General features: G+C 45.3%; 1 protein-coding gene across 7 annotated transcripts in view; it reads left to right on the plus strand.

Annotated features, from left to right (window-relative positions):
- Positions 1-22,218, plus strand: part of LOC110534508 (F-box/WD repeat-containing protein 7) — a 190,657-nt gene that overhangs the window by 140,940 nt on the left and 27,499 nt on the right. For 5 of the 7 annotated variants that reach the window (XM_090187602.1, XM_090187604.1, XM_090187603.1 and 2 more), the window contains 3 exons: positions 15,650-15,732; positions 17,191-17,332; positions 21,841-21,975. In XM_090187602.1, coding sequence (XP_090043728.1) covers positions 15,650-15,732; positions 17,191-17,332; positions 21,841-21,975 — 360 coding nt within the window. Of the gene's footprint in view, positions 1-10,087; positions 10,605-15,649; positions 15,733-17,190; positions 17,333-21,840; positions 21,976-22,218 lie in introns of those variants that run through there. The other 2 variants (XM_090187608.1, XM_090187609.1) reach the window with 2 other exon arrangements.

The raw sequence follows: 22,218 nt of genomic DNA on the forward strand, positions 1-22,218 counted from the left end.
GTGTGGCAGCTGTGATCAGCCAGCCTCATCCCCTACCAGCCATCACTCACCTGCACTGACCAGTCTGAGTAGACTTTGCAAGTTCGCTGTTCTGCAGATTCTAAGTGTCAGTTAGGGAAAATGGAGCACAGATTCGTGACAGGCTGTTAGCTTTACAGCATACAATCTTCTCTAACCTAAACATTGGAAAATGTTTAAAAATATGACCCATATTACCGGAGATTCCTTTTTTTGTTCTTTCTTTCAGGATTTATACACATTTTATATCATTTCACAAACCAAACCGGGCCAAACAGGATGCTAGCCACTGATTTTATTTTTTCCCACATTGGTATCCCGATACTAAATGGCCATTGTGATACTTGGCCTGGTATCGTGTTGTTTGTAAAATGTTGGTATCGTGACAAGCCTACTATAATCCTGTTGCAAAGCAATATTCTTAATATTAGGAATACCGTTTTGGAGAAGCCTAGTCACCGTAACAGCCCTAACTCTGGCCCTCTACTCTCACATCCAGCACTCTGAATCCCAGCACCTCACCTCTCTCAAGGCCTCAGTCTCTCCCTGCCCTCCCAGCCATCCCTGCCCTCAACTGTCTGTTCAGTTGGTTAATAGGACTGTAGAGCGCTTGCCCTTCTCCTATACAAGCGGCCTCACTGGTACACTCAAAGAAAGGAAACTGTTTCACTGCACATATAGCCTACTCAACCATTTCTGTATAGAGACACAATGCTCAACCATTTTATTTCCCCACACACACATTTACCGACACAGTATATTTCCCAACCAACACACTTACCTAGACATTTGTGTACCCACACGTGTGTGTTATTTCTGCTTCCTCATATTAAACCAATATGTTGTACGTTCACTGTAATCTTCTGTCCTCCCTAATCTAACCCCTCCTCTCTGTAGACTTAAACATGATACATGAGGAGAGTCCCAGGACACACGGCAGGCCATTGAGCCGTGTCGACACTGCCGTTTACACACACTTCCTCCCCTAGTGTCACTCTGTTTGCCTCAGGCTGTTGAGTCAAGCAAGTCACCACACACACACACAGACACACACACACATGCCTCAGCTCATGCAGCTTAAATGATGGACCAGTGTTTGTTGTGCTTGTACAATGTATATGTTTATGACATTAATCCATGAAAGTTTTGGAAGCCACACAACCCTCTCTGGGCAATTTAAACCAAACTGAAACACTATCACACTATTATTTGTCCATTTAAGGAGGTAAGTGTTTGGAGCATAGGGACTGTAGCACTGTAACATTATAGCTGTACTGTAGGGCCGGGCGGGCTGGAATACTCTGGGCGGGCTGGAATACTCTGGGCGGGCTGGAATACTCTGGGCGGGCTGGAATACTCTGGGCGGGCTGGAATACTCTGGGCGGGCTGGAATACTCTGGGCGGGCTGGAATACTCTGGGCGGGCTGGAATACTCTGGGTGGGCTGGAATACTCTGGGCGGGCTGGAATACTCTGAGCGGGCTGGAATACTCTAGCAGAGTGTTAGCTGAGGCACTGCAGCTGCAGGGCAGAAGCTGGATAGTGGAGGTGGTGAAAGACCTGTGAGGTCTGGCCGGCCGCTCTAAATATGATTAACATCACTATTAGTCAGTAAGAAATTTGACCTCTGCTTTTAACCCAACCCCTACCAAAGACACGTGCAGCATTTGGTGAGATGCTGGAGGCTTCCACACTGGGCGCAAGGGCACAAAGGCAAGCGAAGATGCTGGAGACTTCCCGCCAAATTTTTCCTATCAGACCCGGGATTCAAACTGGCAGCCTGCGGTTGCTGACTCACCTCTCTAACCGCTTGGCTACAAGCAGCATGGTTACAGACCCGGGTGTTCTCAACATAGAGATGTATTTGGGTTCGACCTAGCTTCTCCTCAGGGGATATGGTGACTACCTGAGTCTGTTGAGACGTGTGGGAAAAAGGAGGATCGCATACTGGGTAAGAGTGACGCACCTGAAGGGCAGACCACCGAGTGTCATGTGGTGATGCTAACCGGGTTAACCGAGGAAGTGTGACGAGTGTGTTCCCAGAACGGGAGGATGCTCTTCCACACCACTGCTGGCTCAGCCAGTCATGCAGAAAGACGGCAGTATTCCGCTATCAGTATTCCGCTATGTGTCAAAACCCACCAAACGTTCACACGTACACACACTCTAGCAGATTACTGCTTCAGGTTCAGCTACAGTACACACACACATGCATTCATGCATAAACTCTCACCAACACACACACCCTCTCACTAACTGACAAACACACACATGCTTATTTACACAAGCATACACTGTCATGTTAATATACTGTACTTGCAAACTCAGGAGTGGAGGATCATATTTCAGACATGGCTGGGGTTAGGGGCGTTCCTCAACTACTCGGACCAGGTTGCATTGCTGTTGAGTTGCGTCAGTCACATTCCACTGACAAACCACCCAAAACAAATTCCATTTATGTCTCTTTCACTTTGAACACACGACATGGCAGTGTGTGTGTGTGTGTGTGTGGCAGCATTTTTACCGCCTGACTCCATCACAACACTATCACTCACTCCTGCTATTAGCCTGTTATAGATAAGTCTAATCCCTCAAAGTCCATTTAGACAAAGAGCCTGTACTTTTCAAAGGCTAAGCCAATGGCCAACATCTAAACAAGATCAAGCGTTGTCCCCCGAGTCTCTGGTAATTGGACAGAGGTTAAAAATGTCCGCCGCCTTTTTCATATGGACCTCCTCCTTATCATGAGACCATAGTTTGTGACTTGCTCCTCTACTTGTAGCTGGTTGCTGTGGAGATGGCATTTAGGACATTGGGTAGGTAAACTGTCAAGTATGGGAGAACAACGGTATTGAAATGTTTCAGGACTGCTAGTACAATGGGCTTTCTGGTACAAAGAGCTGTTGTTGGTCGTAGCTCAGCTAAACACGTCCAGACGTTCCTGGATCCTCCACCTGCATTCCTTCCATGTTACACCATCCTTCAGGCTCACCTGTCTTCCTGATTCATCACGCTGTAATCTTCAAAAAGACGTAAAAAAAAAAAAACACCGGCGACCTCACCCTCCGCTCCAATTTGCTTCTCCGCCCTCGTTTAGTTTTGTGTCTTCTCCGCTCGCCTCAGCTTTTGAGTTCTAGGTCTTTCTTCCTCTGCTCTGGAGAAAACTATCCCACTCTCAAGCTTTTCTGAGACCCCAAGCCCAAAGTTGCCAGCTGCTCCATCCACTCCAATTACATCTCAGAGAATAGATTTTGCTCCGGTTTGGACCCTGTATCTTCTCCCTTTGAGAGGGATGTTTTCAAGTATGGAGTTGGCTCCGGTATGGTGTAGTTGAAAAGAGCGTGTGACTTTTTCTAGAAAACTGTACATGAGAAACATGCTGTGGGTTCTAGTGAGATTCCTTTACCCTGGCATCTCCTCTTCCTCCTCCTCCTCTTCTTCCCTGGCTTGCCCCTTCCAGTGCAGGGTCTAGGAGAATGCCTATTAGTCCTTGGGTATTGTTAGGGGAGCAGCAGGGCTGTAATTTGGAGTTATTTTTAAAGGAGAAAGTGACGTCTGTCTTCTGCTGAAGCGCGAGCGTGGGTGGGAGAGACGCAGTGTGTGTGTTTGTGTGCGCTCCGGATGTACAGAGCCACGGCCACGCATTCATAACTCAATGAACAGTCCCACATCTTGGCAAAGTGCTTCACACCCACACACCACTCTGCATTTAAAGGTCACCGTTTATTGAGATGCTGAAGCTTGATAATATGGACATGGCCAGCCCATCTGCATTCTCCCATGGCATTTTACTACACGCCGAGTTCCTGGCTTTATAAATTATTCTCCAAATGAAGGTAAATGCCTTGGTGGGGGTGACCAATATACATGCCTATTCCCCCATGTTGACGACAGAAAGATGGAGCGCAACAGAGCCTGGCTTCCTGCTTCTTATCTGTAATTTGCAGAGGTCTGGATTGAATAGCCTGCTCTTTCTGATCCTATTAGAAGAGGGCAATAGTTCCCCAGAGAGGCCTGTTCCTGTGTTGGGAGAGGTGGGGTGTTGTGGGACTGTGGTTAGGAGAGGTTGAGATCTGAAAAATGTGTGATGTGAAAAAAGGAGGTGGAGCTATGGTCCCCTATTGAGCACTGGGCAGAACTCAGAGACCCAGGAAGGTCAAAGGTAACCCAGACACAGTTGGGCTCCTCACACTCCTCCTCCTCCTCCAACTAGCTCATCCAGACACCGAGCCAACAGCCAGCAAACCACCGCTGCTTTTTTGCAATTTGGCTCGTTCTGCCTAATCTGGGCTGTGGAGTGGCACTTTTGAATAATTAAAGGGGGTTTATCCGTTCCTCTGTAAATGTTGACACCCGCGCAGGCCAAGTTTCACCTGGCTTATGGCTGCCAGTTCTGTAACCCTCTTCTCTCCGTGTTCATGTCCATGTGGAATATTGATGAGGTAAATGCAAAACATGCTAAACCGCAACACAGCAGGGATGGGGTATTATTCACGTTAACTGCGTTATTGGAGTGTCAGTGTTATTTAAGTTCCCTGTTCATGGTACAGGCCTGCAGCTAAATCATATAACGATGTTCTATAAATGCTCCCAGAAACATATCAACCCCTGACATTGTTTTCCTGTGTGGCTGTCTGGTACATAAGTCATGCTCTGACTGATCTTGTTTATAGCTGCCGTTCGTAGCTAGCAGAACATCTCTGTATTAATTGACTATGGGTAAAGGTCAAGACTGGCTTTTGAAGAATCCAAGAGGGAGTACTCGTGTTTGGCTTTCTAACTCTGTATGTGTGCTTATCGTTCTGGTGTGTGTGTGTGTGTGTGTGTGTCTGCTTCTCTGTAGTTCAGTGCCAAAGGGTTAATTCAACCCATCCATAAAGGACACAACACTTCCTGCTGTCTGATTTATTCGCTCTACTCGACAAGGTCAACAGCTTCCTCTTCCCCCATTTTCATTGGAAGTCCCTCTCTAAAGGCAGGTCACAGATCAGTGATATACTATATCAGTAGGCAGTGGGAAAATACGAGGTAAGCGATGGTTGCTGTTCTCAGATCTGGGTGGGCCTCCATAGCTGGGAGGTGCCGTGCCTGGCCAACCCCACAAGGGAAGGCTCCAGATGGGAGGTCAGGAAGAAGCCTCTAGCCCCCCATCCACTGAGAAACTGCAGGAGCCCACCACCCAGATATACTTTTTCCCAACAGTGCTGCTGGAAGTTAAACACGAGCCTGCTACCTACTTCCTGCTAATAGATAAAGCGCTGGTTTCTTTCGATTAGGAAAATAATCCAGGTGACCTTTTTGTCAGCCAGGGATTTAGTTCCGTTTCTCTCGGTTGTAATCCAAAGAGAGGCACAGTTGGTTAGATAAATGTCAGTGACGTCCGACATCTCTCTTCTCACTTGAACCCCGGGGCAGAAAAATATCAAAGTCTTTAGTCAGCGGTTTGATTTCTTATTTACTTATTAAGTATTCCTTCCAGGAAGTGGGAATGCCTCGTGGTGTTTTTGTGAAGTCTGACCTTCAATGGCTTTCAGCAGGGAAATAGAAAGTTCAATTTTAGATCCTGATGGCGGATAAACAACTAATAAAGCTCCATATTAGTTTTGTCACAGTAATTTATGGTGTTATTATCACGGGTCCATAGCACACCCAGTCGCCCCTGGTGTCTTGGGCTTTATTGTGTGTGTGTGTGTGCGTGTGCGTGCTGGCCAGTAGGTTGTCTTTGTAGTTAAACTTTTGTTCTCCATAGTGCAGAGTTTTATACACTTTCTCCTCTCCAAAACTCACTGTAGTGGAGACTATTGGTCTCTCTGGAATTTCCAATGGGCTTCCCAGACTTTCAGGAAGCCAGATATCAAGCCTGAGAACAACCTTGGGTCCAGGTTAAGTTACTATTTGACTCTTAACAGCGTGTGATTGGCAGTAATGGACATTGCCCTTCTATCCTCTGTTCTGTCCATATCATTTACCATGGAACACTCGTGATGTCACAATAGGAGATGTCAGTCCTCCTCACTTTAATTTCCTGTTGACCTGACCCCAATAGAGGCCTGGACTCTCGGGGGTTGCAGTCGCGTGGGTGGCTAAAGGCTGTTATGCTAATGGCCCCAAGCAGCCACAGGCAGATGTCATTATTCAGAAGAATTCCCCAATAGTTCCCCAGAATGGAATGCTGCACCGATGGACCAAGGTTCTATTCGTCACACCTCTCCCCGTCGATCGCATGTCATCTGTCTGGTTGGAGTGCACCCTGCTATTGCTCTCTCGGTGAGCGGCCATTGAGATCGAAGGCCCCCCGCCCCGGTCCCCTATTTTGTCACCGCCAGGACAATGACACGGCGGTTATTCAGCGACACACCACTGCCCAAGACGTATTTGCTGCTTCAAGTTCAACAAGGCCCCACTTTGAAACATTTGATCAAGGAGGCCATTCTCCTATAGCTTGAGGTGGGAAAATACCCTGGCTATCTGTTGCCTTTGAAAAGCTCAATGTCCAAGTCCATCTAATCCACCTATAGAGAGGGTTAAGTCCCTTCATTTATTTAATGAAACCTCATGAAGAATGATGAATTCCGTGAATCAGTTCTGCAGTTCCTTTTCCTTTTTAAATACTGCAGTAGCACGTACATTAAAAAAACGGTCAATTTTTCCTGAACACTCATAAGCTAATTTCTATTCTGTTGGCTGAAACACTGCCATAGAAATCCATACATCCACATGCTGTAGCCTACGGTTTGCGTAGGAAGCCCCATACGAGAGAGCGAGAGAGAGAGGAGAGACATAAAGGGAATAGAGCATTTGCATTTGCCTTCCAGACATACCACTGCGCTGTTACAAGATAGTAATTTTACTACATTTTCCATTCTAGTTCCCAATATATATTCCAACACCGAGAACCATTCATCATAGCCTTCTCGCTCTCGCTCCTCTCTCTGTCTCTCTATATCGCTCTCTATATAGATAGATAGATGGATAGATCTATATCCAGATATATAAATATATCTATAGAGCGAGAGATCTGTCAGTCTCTCTCACAGAGGTCTATCACTTAAAGACGAGAAGACAAAACACGGACAAGGCTGAGATATGAGTGTACTTCGGAGGACACCTGTTTTGTGGAAGCCCAATGTCTGGGTCTGGAGGGTTTTTAAGAGGTTTTGTGAGGTAAGAGCCTAGCGCCGCTGGATGTTAATGCTTTACCGAGCGGCAGAAGGGGCGCAACAGAGGTCACAGGCTCTTCAAAGGCTGGGGCGCCACCGCTCTCACGTTCCACGCATTCCAACGTACTGTGTTAAGGTTGGGCAGCGAGGGGGTTGTTCTCAAGAGGACCCAACACACACACACACACACACCGTCTCGGTGTGCTGCTTGGTGTTGCTGTGGCAACAAAAACAAACGAGGAAAGATTTTCAGTGCAGGGAGAAGGGACACACACACGGCGCTCCAGACTATCTTAGTTATACTGCACCTGGCCACCTTTAACCCCTCCAACACTAGATTACATGGGGAGCAGGTCTCTCTCAAATGCCTCAATTGTCCCCTTTAAAAGTAGTCTGTGTCATACATGTGTTATCTTTGGCATCATTAAACTGAAGACTTATAGTTTTTATCAAATATTCTCTGTAATTAGTAAATTGTTGGTTACCTGCACGAACCCAGTCTTCACTATACACACATACATCAAATTGTCTTAAATAATTGATTTACTAACCAAGTAATTCACAGAAATGCATAAACAAATAAACAAAGTAAATATGGTTAAAATAAATTATAGGAGAATGTGCCCTAGTGGGCTAAACCAGCATGGCAGCTTGTTAGACAAAAGGGGGAGTGGGAGTCACCTGAGAAGTCACTACAGAGTTGATAATTATTGAAATGCTAATGCTTTGCACATGAACGCTCACTCATTCGGGAACAATTGCAATCAATATATGTATTTACGCTCGGTGTGTTGTCGGGATCTTGGTTGAAAAGTTAGTTTCTGTTGGAGAGGCTCCCTAAAAAAAACATGGCACTTCAATAAATCTATGACTGGATTTTTTTTATTTAACTAGGCAAGTCGGTTAAGAACAAATTGTTATTTACAATGACGTCCTACCCCGGCCAAACCCTAACCCGGGCGACACTAGGCCAATTGTGCGTCACCCTATGGGACTCCCAATCACAGCCGGTTGTGAGACAGCCTGGAAACAAACCAGGGTCTGTAGAGATGCCTCTAGCACTGAGATGCAGTGCCTTAGACCGCTGCGCCACTCGGGAGCCCCCCTGGAAGTGACTTTTCATAGCAGTTTAAGAGTATTTTTGCTAACCCTAATCAAATCATAAGCTTTATTTATATAGCACATTTCAGACAGGAATGCAATGCAACACGCTTCACAGGAAAAAACATCGATAAAGAACAATGAAAATAAAAACAAACATTTACTACACAATAAACATCACAGGATAAAAACAAAAGTATAACAAAACCCCTTTTCCTAACCTTAACCTAATTCTCCTAACCTGCTGCGTAGGTTCCCGTAACCTGCTATGAAAAAATAACTTCTGGTCGCAGCTGAATCGATGTGGTGTGTTTTTAGGGAATCTCCAAGGTGTTGATGAGAGGGAAATGGGTGGGTTTTTTAATCACTCAACCTCGACTGACACTAGGGCTTCAAAGCACAAAGCTGGATTTCTAGAATGTGACCGTGTGTTTGCTTCACCGGTAGTGTGCTGACAGATGTCTAAAGAGATGTTCTAACAAGATAATAAAACAACGCACCTCCCATGTTGCCAATGACACACTCAATAGGAAATATGGGCACTGCAACAGCCTTTTTATGAATCGGCCCCTATGGAGGCTAGTTGCTGGCTAGTTGCTGGCTAGTTGCTGGCTAGTTGCAGGCTAGTTGCAGGCTAGTTGCAGGCTAGTTGCTTTTACCCTGCAGGTGTTTGCAGACCTAATGCAAGATCCCCAGACTAGTTTCCCATTTGTCCAAATTGATCAACGTAAACAAAAGGGCTTTTCATGTGTATTTATTTTCTACACAAGGCATTATTTGAATAACAATAGCTGAGCTAGCTACCTGCCAGTGCAGGATTTGTTTACCAGATAGCAGGATAGCCCTGTGAACAGCTTCCCTCTTACCTCGGTGGTGACAAATACGATGAAGTCTTTTCTTTTAACAATGTTTATTCACCTCAACCATTACTATTTATTAGTTTGTTCAGCTGTGACTTTGTTTTGTTTTGGACCCAAACCAGTAGTTTAGAGTTTTATTTCCCCTCGACAGCAGTATCATTTGCATGTGATAGCCCTTTCCCAGTTGTGAAGCCATCACCTATGTTCTAGTTTTGATAACTAAGGCCCATCATTGTTTTTGCCCATATTGAAAAGGAATTGGCGTTAATTTCGTGTGTAAATCAGGTGCTGCACCTGAAGTGCATATTGTGTACCGCTGCCGACTAGAGAATAATGGATTTCTCTTTATCCCGGGGCTGAATGAAGTGTGGAATATAATATATGAATGTTATGCGTTTATTATGCATGGGCTGAAATATTAAATACATTTTTTTGTTTATTCAATATCATATTCTCCCTCTAATATTTATATTAGTTTCTCACTTTTCGGGATGTAATTTGTCTGACTGCCCTAAGCAGAGCACTGATTATACAGAATATCCTATTTAAAGCAAGTTGTGATAAATACCTCCTGCCCAGTGATGGGGAAAGAACATTAGCGGTGCCACTACTGCCATACCATGGGATGTGTGTGGACTGCAACAAGTGAGGGGGTTGACTCGGTGGTATACAGCTATGATCGGAAAGTGACTTTTTCATAGCAGGTTAGGAGAATTTACTACACAGCAGGTTGGAATAATTAACATGGCAGGTTAGGGGAATTAGGTTAAGGTTAGTGAAAAACCTCTCTCAACCTGCTACGAAAAGTCACTTCCGGTCGTAGCTGTACTCCATCTAGTCACATCCGTGATTTCCTCCTCCCTTTTCCTTCCTGGCTGCTGTGTATTCGCACCAATAATTGATGCGCTGCGCACACTGTTTATTGTTGGACTGCACCATTCGCTTCCTCACTGCCGGGGAAAATGTAATCCGAGCTCTACGCAGAAACTAGCGTTGTGAAGGCTCTGAAGAGGGCATGGCCCTCCCCTTTCTCCCCAAACCACTCCTCCCCTTTCGCCCGAGTTGCAACTTCCCCTTTTTTATCATCTCTCTCCTTGCCCATTATCCTCGCTCGTGCAGTCCTGTGGGGCAATCGGTAGTGAGAGCCTACTAGCTCCATAGTTCTGTATTTGAATCGTTACTGAGAAAAATCCATCAGTGTGGCACGGACGGAGCAATTCCATACGGAGAAATCTACTACACCTACCGTCAAGCACGCACGCCCGTTCGGTGACGTGCTCGAGCATGTCCACATCAGAGATTGTCACGGATCTACCCGCGAGCACCCTGCCCTGCTCCCCTTTGCGCTGCGATTCTACCACTCTGTCATATTGGGGATTCAACGATTCGCAGTGAAGGAATAGGAACCCACAGCCGGATTACCAAACATGGGTTTCTACGGCACTTTAAAGATGATTTTCTATAAAGTGAGTAGGCTTTCTACGTCTGTATGCATCATCATGCCGCACAATCTTGCTGTCATATCGTTGCATGATTGACATATTGACCGAGCGCCTGGGAAATCATTTTCTGCTCGTTGCGAATTGAATGGCCGAAAATGACGCGCCGCTGTATCCATCAGCAGATTGAATGGGCAGGCACTGCAGAGGATGAACGGGAACAGCAGGGAAATGATGCGGGGCTCATATCATAGCCGACTTGATTCATATTTTAGAATGACTGAGAGATTCATACTGAGCACATCGGTTTTCGTTATGACATTCAGGGTACAGGGAGGTCGGCAACAGAATAAATACATATTGCTTATGAAATACATTGGGTTTTATGTATAGGCCTATTGCATAATAATTACACGTGAGGTTTGCTGTCGTTGATTCACATTTTCTCACTATAATATTTGAGCAATGAGCATTCATTCCTTTACCATGGATTACGCCCGTTGTTGAAAACGCGGTGACCCAGCCTATCTGCCCATCAATTAACTGCACTTGCGTGTCACACTGACCGTGTGAGCAGTGTGTTCCTTTGCATCACGGCATATTAACCAATAGGCTACAATGCTACATTATTTACCCACAGAGTGATATAACATCAGAACGAATGATTAGACTAGATACTTTGTTTTTTGATGTGTTTATGGCGGATGCATAACCAGACATTCAGAATATGGGACTTTTCCTCCCATTTTTGCATAGAATATAACCTCCATTTCCAGGTTATAGTGAGCAATGTTTTTTTTTTTTTATCAATACTTTTACGTTAGGTTGTAGCTATTCTGTTTCCTATTCCAAATATTTCCCTTGGTCTGCCAATGTGTTATGCATCAGGATATTACATATGCAGTTGTGGGCATCTTGTGTTGCCAAGTGTCTCACTGCATAGTTAGCCTACAGGTATCTGATTTGTATCTGTTGAATTGCCTGTTGAAGAAGAGACTATATTCCTTACACTGTAGACTTCCTTGAGACTTCAAGAACAAATGATGGGTCACTGTGTCAGACTGCTGTGAATAAGGCAAAACAGCGTTTATGACAGATTTTTATCCATCATAGTTTGTCATCCAGAAATGCATGCTTATTGTGGTGGAGTTTTTCATAGACTTTGGTGATGAGGTTGAAAGACTGCAAGTCGTTTGCTGCAACCAACATCATCACAGCGTCTCTTAAAAGCGATTACGGTTTCAAGTGCGGATAACACTGACGAATGCGTTTGCTGATCCGCTTAATAACTTGGCTGTGTGGAAAGCGAGCCCTATGAGAGGCAATCAACCGGTATGAACTGAGCACACCGGAAACTCTGAATAACGTCTGTTACCGGGCAGCGGAACATCCCACACCCCCTGTGTCCGTGTCCACCATCGGTTACCGTTAAACAGTTTCGGCACGTCCTCCCGAAACTACGAAAGGGACCGTGCAGCTGTTGATGATTTATAGTGGATCATATTATGTAAACAAATTGGGTAATCACTTCAAATTCATTTGCACAAAATCCAAGGAGAAAAGTGCCGGCTAGTCAAATTGACTGGGCTGCTGGGTTTTGGATGAATTTCAGGTTTTTAATTAGTGGGATTAAAATGTGGACTGTTTGTGTTCAGCCGGGCAAGGCGTTTCCCACCTCTATTCAGATAGGCTCATTATCATATTTTAAATCCTTTCTGTTTATTATTTCCATTTCAAGAGGTATCAAGTAGGAGGCTGTAATTTCATACCTAAATTATATTTTTCTGTCATTCACTGTGTGCTCCTGTTGTAGCAAATTCTTCTCAGTGAGTAGCCGACTCTTCCTCTCATTTCATATTCTCTCACATTCAAGCGACTATTCTACAGTCGTATAATTTCATGCCTAGATGCTCTTTCTCTGCCATCCACTCAGCTGCTGTTGTAGGGAGCGTGTTCTACTCTGTAGGGAAGGTAGTGCTCAGTGTTGTCTTGTAAGAATCTTCTGTTTTAACCCTCCGCAGGCACAGAGGGGGAGACTGGCTGTTTTTTCAAAGCCTAATAGAAAATCCAGTTTGACTTTAATTTCTCTGAAAGCAATAGGTCCCTTTGCTATATGTTCCATGCAAATGGATGTTACGGATGCCCCATCTCTTTCTAGTTATGTCCCAATTCTATTTGTTTCTCCAGTGGAGATCTTGAAATGATTTCATGGCTGCTTGACATGGTAATTGAATAACTGTGGCGTGCATGGAGAATGTTATTCCAATTAGTTATATTTTCATAAGGTCTACATTTCAATGAGTAATAACACATTACAGTTGGTTTATCTGTCTTTTCGACCGACTGGGAGCTAATCTTTATTTTGTCTATTATAAACTGGTTACCAACGTATTTAGAGCAGTAAAAAATACATGTTTTGTCATACCCGTGGTATATGGTCTGATATACCACTGCTGTCAGCCAATCAACATTCATTCACCACCCAGTTTATAATAAGAGAATGATTTCCTCAGATCTTATGAGGTACGCTTTCATTCTCGCTTTCATTCTCTTTCACGCTCTCTCGCTGCTTTTCAAAATGTCCTTATCTCTCTATCCAGCTCTCTTCCTCCTCCTTCTCACAGTTAGGGAGGTCAGAGGTGTGAGACACAGGGTGACTGATTAGTAGCTGTCTACAAACAACATTCTCCGTCTCGTCTTGGGTTACCTTTTCCCACGGCTGAATTACAAGAGACTGGTTGTTGCACTCTAATGTGTTTTCAACGCCTGCACTTGGGAGATTCCCTCGTCAGCCACCACCCCCTGTACCCCCCCCCCCCCCCCCCCCCACACACACACCCACACCCCTACTCTCCCTAGTACTTGAACTGCCATTGCAGTGAGGTTATTTCAACTAGATGGAAAACACATTGATGATAAATCTTCCGTTCTTCACCAACATTTGGAATGTTATTCTAGACTTATTTTATTTTTTTATTTACATTTTTCTTCCAGAATCCCTTTTCATTGCCTTCTCTGCAATGCATCCCATCAAAATCTCTTCTCAATGATTCTGATTCATTTGTCTCCTCTTTATTGTCTCATCGTAGTCCTGTTCTTCATCTCAGGGAGATGGCTTTCATTTATTTGAACAGTTCTTGATCTAACCCGACTGTCTCATCAACGCGCTGTGAACCATCCCACCAAGGGGCCCCTAATCAAAACCCAGCCAGCTCTTCACAAGAAAGAGAAACCAGAACTGCTTCCCTCAGCTCAGTTAGACCACCAGACACACACACACACACACTCAGCGCCAAGTGATCTGGTGGAAATTCAACTATAATCAATAGTCTTTGATATCAGTATCGTTGTTTGGTCCTCCAATCAACTAGGCTACATCCCCAGCTAATAAGTTAAAAAGTAGATCTCCCTCCATACAGACCTCATTGCAGTTATATAGCCACATTGCAGGCTAGGCTATATTATCTATTTTTCTGTGGCTCCACAATTGGCAACAAATTAAATATTTAGCATTCTTAACTTGTCCGTGGCGTAGTTTCTGTCCATCTCCATGCATCTAGCTAGTGTTCCATGCATGTGTGAGTCCCGACGGTCAGAGTGCAGTGATATGAATAGTTAATAGGTATTCTTGGTCTGTTATTATAGTCCAGTGTGTGGTGGACATTGCATCGATTTGGGTGAACGTCCCATATAAAAATAGGCTAAATGTCTGTTTATGTCATGATGTACCAGTCACAGACACTACCAAAGTGGAGTAAAGCAAACACAACACGAAAGAGGCTTTGTCTTTTGAAACCCCCCAGTGCTCCTTCCTAACCGGGTATTCAATTCAACAAGTGCATACACATCCATTTGAGACTCACTGTATAAGTACATCCCCAAAAATAGTTTTATTCAAATGTCATTTTGGGCTCGGTGTGTGATGGACGCTGAGGCCTTTCTGTTTTCTCCTGTTTTAGATGTTCATTATCCAGGCTCTGACTATGCACCCACTGAGACAGGAGAAGTTGTGGTGTGTGTGTGTGTGTGGTTTCCCTTGAACCACCCATGTATAAATCGAGCTATTCTAATCAAGGTATTCTTTCTCGCGAAGGGTGCAGTCATTGCCCATCCTATAGCATATAGCTGCTGCCAAATGATTGTTTCAGTGAGTGTGTGTGTTCGTGTCCCTTGCTCTTTTTTTGGGGGAATCTCTCACGCCTGTCAGAGGCTCTCAGTATGGAATGCAACCTATTGGAGTGAAGCTCATCAGTGTAAAAAAAAATAAAACTACCACACCTCAGCCCTGCCTTTCATTTTGCTTTGGCTCATGGGATCCCAATAAAAATAAATCATAAAATGTCTTTCAGTTAGAGCCAACCTCTACCACACCTCACCCTGTTCTTTCTCTCAGCTGGAGCCAGCGCTGCATTGAGAATGAAGAATTATTTTTATCTATAGGCTGAATAAGTAGGGACCCTTCGGCTTCTTGTTCATAATTTACGTTTGCTCACGTGGAAATGGTTTGTTCACGTGGAAATGGTTGGTCCCTGTGGCAAGGCAAGGGAACTCTATCTGCATTTAGTTTTATTCTTGTGAGGATCTGTGCCGTGTGCACAAAAAGGACGACAGTTGTGTTCAAATCATTTTCTGAAGGAAACAGTCAGTTCTTTCCTGCTGTGAGCCTCAAAAGCATTCAAGTCAGCGTTTGTTTGCAATACCAGTTACTCAACAACAAAATCGTTCTTTCCCTGTTCTCAAAGTGAGTCGCTGCTTCGTTCTCCTCAGGAGTACAGCCTGCAAATGTTAATGGCAGAGATGACTCATATCTTCTGTCTTTGAGGAGAAGTAATCTGGAGAGTGAGGCAGCAATTATCATTTACACTCGAGCCAGGTCTCATCTTTCACCAAATGTTAGGTTGCTGCAGGGTGGTTTTTTAGTTTTGGGCCCTGTCATTATTTTCTTATAGAGGGGTGCAAGAACGGAGGAACGTGCACACGCACACGCACACACACAAGGGTGTACCTCTGTGGTGTCTCTCGCTCTACTGCCTCCTAACATCTCTTCTCCTTTCACCTCCCTTGTTTTGCAGATGAAGAGAAAGTTGGACCATGGCCCAGAGGTCCGATCTTTCCCTTCAGGAAAAAAGCCCTGCAAAGGCTCCGAGTATCCAAGGTAAAGAACCCCCCCCCCCCCCCCCGCGTTCCCATCTCCCCTACCTTGTTATCCAGTTTCCAAGATGAAGAACCAACCCCCTGTTCCTACCAGTTAAGGAATAGATTTAGCCTTCCTACCCAATAGACCCAGCAATGCAAATGGTAAAGAAACCTTGACCCAGTTCTGTTGTATCACAGGCAGGATCCAGCAGGCAGCCCTCGTTGTCCCTGTAAGTCAGAAAATTATGTTGTTATTCACACTAAGACATAATCCTCATAAGAAGTGCTCACCGCAGCGTGTTCCTTGCCCATTAAAGTGTACTTCATGCCTTCCTGAGGACCCTGACGAAGCACTGCTGCCTCACTCACTGGCAGCACTGTGCTGCTTCTGCAGCCTTGTAATTGCCACACGTTGGTCAAGCTCTCAATCCCATTAAAAATAAACCCGTTATGAAACAGACCTCTCTCTCTCTTACCCCATACTTCTGTCGCTAAGCAGAATGGTGTGAGGAACTGCTGAATGGTGTGTTTGGCGTTTGGCTAGTACCGAATGAGCGTACGCCTCGTGGCTCAGGGCGAGAGGCGCACATTGATAGAAATCCCCCTAAAATTCACATTCCAGAATTGATCTGCACCTCAATAGCAGTTCTCTTTCCCCTAAATCGATTTTAAAAATATTTTTAGTTGAATAAGAACAAGTTACTATCCCAAACCAAATTGAATCAAGCTTGTGTACAGATGCATTTAGTTGATTAATGATGATGGAAACATGGGAATAAACAGCTGGTTTCAGTTCCAGAGAAACACTCTGGAAGAGATCAGGTTCGTATTTATTCATGCACGGCGTACTGAAACATTTAGCAACGGAAAATTTTACTGAACATTTCTTAATTGACGTTCAGGCAGTACCTTCCCGTTTCCTGCCTAGTGAATGCGAACTTGGTTTCAGTTCAATTCCAGAGAAACTGTTGCATTGAGAAGAGAGCAGGGTGTATTCACTATGACGCAAACTAAATCAAACGGGTAGGAACCTAGATATAGATCACTCTGTTTTCATTGCAAAATGGTTTGCTACGGTGTGCACTAATGAATACACGCCAGCTATAGAAACCCAGTTAAGTCTCCTCTTGGCAGAGACCCAGGGCTGTTTCTCTCATTAGTATCTGTTGTTTGCTTCTCCATCCACCCAACGTTTGTACTCCTTCTCACTGCTATTGTAATTAGTTAGCCGGAGTGGAAGATAACTGTAGAAGCTGCTACTGCTGCAGTACCTGCACTTTGCCCGCATTTGAAACTATTCATAATGACCTCCGTGTTCCTCGCTATCACTAGAACCCTCATCCTTCTCCTCAGAAGAACAGGAGAAATAGTTTTTCTTCAGTTTAGTCTGGTTATCTTTTTCTTGTGGGGGAAAAAAAATTAAAATTCCTGCATTCTTACTCGCTCCCTCCCCATCTCTCCGTATTTCTCCCCACAGTGCTACAGGGCTGGTCCCCTACCCAGCCACCCCCACCACGTTTGGGCACATCAGGACAGCTAACGGTCAGGGGCAGCAGAGGCGGCGTATCACCTCCATCCCTTCTCCCACAGGTCTCCAGGAATGGCTCCGGACATTTCAGGTGAGTTAGTTCCCCCTTCGCTCCTCCAATGTCTTCCTGTTACCTCCATCCTCCCCTTCCTAGTGGTCATTTCAGGTGAGTTAGTTCCCCCTTCGCTCCTCCAATGTCTTCCTGTTACCTCCATCCTCCCCTTCCTAGTGGTCATTTCAGGTGAGTTAGTTCCCCCTTCGCTCCTCCAATGTATTCCTGTCACCTCCATCCTCCCCTTCCTAGTGGTCATTTCAGGTGAGTTAGTTCCCCCTTCGCTCCTCCAATGTCTTCCTGTCACGTCCATCCTCCCCTTCCTCGTGGTCATTTCAGGTGAGTTAGTTCCCCCTTCGCTCCTCCAATGTCTTCCTGTCACGTCCATCCTCCCCTTCCTCGTGGTCATTTCAGGTGAGTTAGTTCCCCCTTCGCTCCTCCAATGTCTTCCTGTCACGTCCATCCTCCCCTTCCTAGTGGTCATTTCAGGTGAGTTAGTTCCCCCTTCGCTCCTCCAATGTCTTCCTGTCACGTCCATCCTCCCCTTCCTAGTGGTCATTTCAGGTGAGTTAGTTCCCCCTTCGCTCCTCCAATGTCTTCCTGTCACGTCCATCCTCCCCTTCCTCGTGGTCATTTCAGGTGAGTTAGTTCCCCCTTCGCTCCTCCAATGTCTTCCTGTCACGTCCATCCTCCCCTTCCTAGTGGTCATTTCAGGTGAGTTAGTTCCCCCTTCGCTCCTCCAATGTCTTCCTGTCACATCCATCCTCCCCTTCCTAGTGGTCATTTCAGGTGAGTTAGTTCCCACATTACACCTCCAATGTCTTCCTGTTACGTCCATCCTCCCCTTCCTAGTGGTCATTTCAGGTGAGTTAGTTCCCCCTTCGCTCCTCCAATGTCTTCCTGTCACCTCCATCCTCCCCTTCCTAGTGGTCATTTCAGGTGATTAGTTCCCACATTCCACCTCCAATGTCTTCCTGTTACGTCCATCCTCCCCTTCCTAGTGGTCATTTCAGGTGAGTTAGTTCCCCCTTCGCTCCTCCAATGTCTTCCTGTCACCTCCATCTTCCCCTTCCTAGTGGTCATTTCAGGTGAGTTAGTTCCCCCTTCGCTCCTCCAATGTCTTCCTGTCACGTCCATCCCCCCCTTCCTCGTGGTCATTTCAGGTGAGTTAGTTCCTACCCCCTAGCTCTCAGTTCCTAATTGGCCTCTGCTCCCTGAGGAGTGATGGTTCTAACTAAGTAGTTAATTAAGTAGGTAGTTCCTAGTTCCTCCCAACTCCTTTGTTACATTCGTCGTCATCGTCGTCGTCGTCCCCTCCCCTGAGTTTCTTCCTTCGACGCCCCGGAGCGAGAGCTCATCAAAAAGTAATTGCTGCCTTGATCTTTTGGCCCACACATTACCATATGCACTGTAGCATGGGATAGGATTTAGCCTACCTGTTTAGAATACAGGCTCCAATATTGTATTTGTGCAGCCAACGCCCGATGTATACTATGTCAACAGTTGAACAGATGTGATCTTTGTTCAGGTAATCCTTTCAAAGCCACATAGTATTTTAGGCCAGTCAGCTTCAAATGACATATTAGCCTATAGTCGAGTTCTAACGTCACAGCCAATAGTCAATAGATAAATCCCTTTGTCTTTCAGGTACTTCCTGTAGTGCCTCAGGTCAGAAATAGTTTATTATATAGGGAATAGGGTGCCATTTCAGGCACGGCCGTAATGGTTTCTTCTCTGCTTTTTGTTAGGGCAGTAAAAGCCTTGTTGTGTTGAGGCAACTCCATAATGATGACGAGTGCTCAGAAATCGGCGATTTGTTTCCAGCATTTTGTTAATATCAAATTCATCGTCAGTAAGCATCCCTTTCATCCGAAATGGGAGCAATGCTGAGTTTATTTGACTTGGCAACCAACTCGCTGTAATGCTGCTGCCTTCTTCGCTGAAGTTTTTTTACAGCAGGCTTTGTGGCTGTATTGACTTTGCCCGTCATAAAGGCCAAATCTTTGGGGAAATAAACAGGAAAGAAATTAGAGCTTTAGTGCCGTCTTCAAAGCATTCTCTGAAGGTATAACCGCAACAAAATGTCAATAAATCTTTTATTCGAAAAATGCCAATTTGCTAATAACATTCCTGTCGGCAACATCTTTCTGCTAATATTGCGGTGATTAACTTTCTTCACGTCTCTGTTTGGTGAATAAACCAGTTTACTGCTATTGTGAAATGTAATCCCATCCTGTAGAGATTTACAGCCACAGAAGCCAGACTGCAGCATAGAGATTTCAGGCCAAGTTCATTAACAATTAGATGCCTGTAAGTCTTACTTCAGGATGTTAAGATTCAGCAGCGGTTTAGAACAATGTTGCGTTCAAGGTCGGGCTTTTCCGCTCTGTTTACTTCTGCAACAACTACCTCTAAGATCAGTACCTGCCTCTCCGGGACATGGCACGGCATCAAACAATTCAGTCATCCGTTGTCAAATATTGTAACATTGCATTTATCGCTTAATCGTTCCCAAAAAAACACAAATCCTGTGAAATAACTTGTCCATGTGAGAACTCGCCCTCTGTGTGTGGGTTTTTGACAGAGCGGGAGAGCGTGAGAGAAAGAGGCTATTGACGTAGTTCACCTGCTATGGCCCCATTTTTGCCTTTCATCTGACAGCCCGTATTAGAGGCAGCTAAACCCACAACGTGCATTCTGTACATTCTCTTTCCTGTCCTGGCATGCTCAGACCCTTTTTGTGCTTCCTGTGGAGTGAGAGAGAAATTCAATGAATCCTCTTTACGAGGTTTGAAGATGAGTATAGCCAGAAAATAATGCTATCCAAATGTCATAACACTGGAAAGAAACATGGCGTTATGTCGTCTGGTTGAAAACCAGGGTTGACTGATCCATGCTTTGTAATCAGTGCCTTAGTTCAGTGCGTTACCCGCCAAGCATAAGCAAGCTTTGTAGCTAGCGGTGTTTCTACCCAGAAAGCTAATTCCCAGAGGCATAACCAATGGGTGTTAAGTCGCCTGCCAACCAGCGCTGAGTAACCATTCAGTAATCCAACCCTTTGCCCTGGTTCGAGGAGTACTGCTTTGAACCCAACTCTCTGATTACCTTCCTTAACTACCAACACAGCCAGCTCCTCCGGTGGCGTCAGTCTAACTGCCAAATTACAGATGCTTTACATGCCCAATGCTTTCCATCCTCCATGCCTCCCTCCATCCTTCTCTTACAATCACTGTGTTACATTTGAGCGCTCTCCCAAAGGGAAAACAACGTTGGCCCCAGCATCTAGACACTTGGTCTAGTTACAACTACAGCCCTTGCTAGCTAAGCTCAACAGTTTGGCCTGTTGCCAGTGTAGTTAGCGGCGAGGTGCCTTGGGCTAACTGGCTTCTGTTGAGGGAATGTGTTATTCACTTGCATACACATGACCAAAAGTACTGCTCGTCGAACATTTCATTCCAAAATCATGAGCATTAATATCGCGCTGCTCCCTCCTTTGCTGCTATAACAGTCTCCACCCTTCTGGGAAGGCTTTCCACTAGATGTTGGAACATTGATGCGGGGACTTGTTTCCATTTAGCCACAACAGCAGCCTGAATCCATGAAAAACAGTCCCAGACCATTATTCCTCCTCCACCAAACTTTACAGTTGGCACTATGCATTGGGGCAGGTGGTGCTCTCCTGGCATCTTCCAAACCCAGATTTGTCTGTCGGACTGCCAGATAGTGAAGTGTGATTCATCACTAGTGAACGCGCTTCCACTGCTCCAATGGCAGCAAGCTTTACACCACTCCAGACGATTCTTGGCATTGCGCATGGTGATCTTAGGCTTGTGTGCAGCTGCTTGGCCATGGAAACCCATTTCATGAAGCTCCCGACGAACAGTTATTGTGCTGACGTTGCTTCCAGAGGCAGTTTGGAACTCTGTAGTGAGTGTTGCAACTAAGAACAGACTATTTTTACACACTACGTGCTTCAGCACTCAGCGGTCCCGTTCTGTGCCCTTGTGTGGCCTACCACTTTGCAGCTGAGCCGTTGTTGCTCCTAGATGTTTCCAATTCACAATAACAGAACTTACAGTTGACCGAGACAGCTCTAGCAGGGCAGAAATTTTACTAACTGACTGGCAATTCTACTGCCAGTGTTTGTCTATGTAGATTGCATGGCTGTGTTCTCGATTTTATACACCTGTCAGCAACGGGTGTGGCTGAAATAGCCAAATCCACTAATTTGAAGGGGTGTCCATATACTTTTGTATATATAGTGTATGCTTTGGCAAATATACACACTTCTACACCTATGCAAATTGGCTTCAAACACTTTTACATTCCACCACACTTCTAGCAAGCACCCTTGTATGCCAATTCAACGCAACAAACACTAAAAACAACTTATTTTACTATCAAGTACCATCAACACAACCAACACATAAAGTCCTTTCCATGTACTTCTCTCCTGACCGGTCCTGTGTATTCCACAGCTGGAGTAGTGTACCATCGACACATCCCTTCTAACCCTGCTCTCCCTCGTCCTCCTGTGTGTTTTTCAGAGCTGGAGTGGCCCAGAGAAGCTGATGGCGCTAGATGAGTTGATCGACAGCTGTGAGCCCACGCATGTCAAACACATGATGCAGGTCATTGAGCCGCAGTTCCAACGCGACTTCATCTCCCTGCTGCCCAAAGAGGTGACAACCCCTTTATAGTTCTTTCTAACCCCTCCTCCTCCCTCTCTCTTTCTAACCCCTTCTTCCTCAGGTCATTGAGCCGCAGTTCCAACGCTACTTCCTCTCCCTGCTGCCCTCTCTCGTTCTAACCCCTTCTTCATCTCCCTGCTGCCCTCTCTCGTTCTAACCCCTTCTTCCTCTCCCTTTCTAACCCCTTCTTCCTCTCTCTCTTTCCAACCCCTTCTTCCTCTCTCTCTCTTTCTA

The sequence above is a fragment of the Oncorhynchus mykiss genome, chromosome 10 (assembly GCF_057628025.1).
Source record: "Oncorhynchus mykiss isolate SJ-2025 chromosome 10, ASM5762802v1, whole genome shotgun sequence".
Lineage (NCBI taxonomy): Eukaryota > Metazoa > Chordata > Actinopteri > Salmoniformes > Salmonidae > Oncorhynchus > Oncorhynchus mykiss.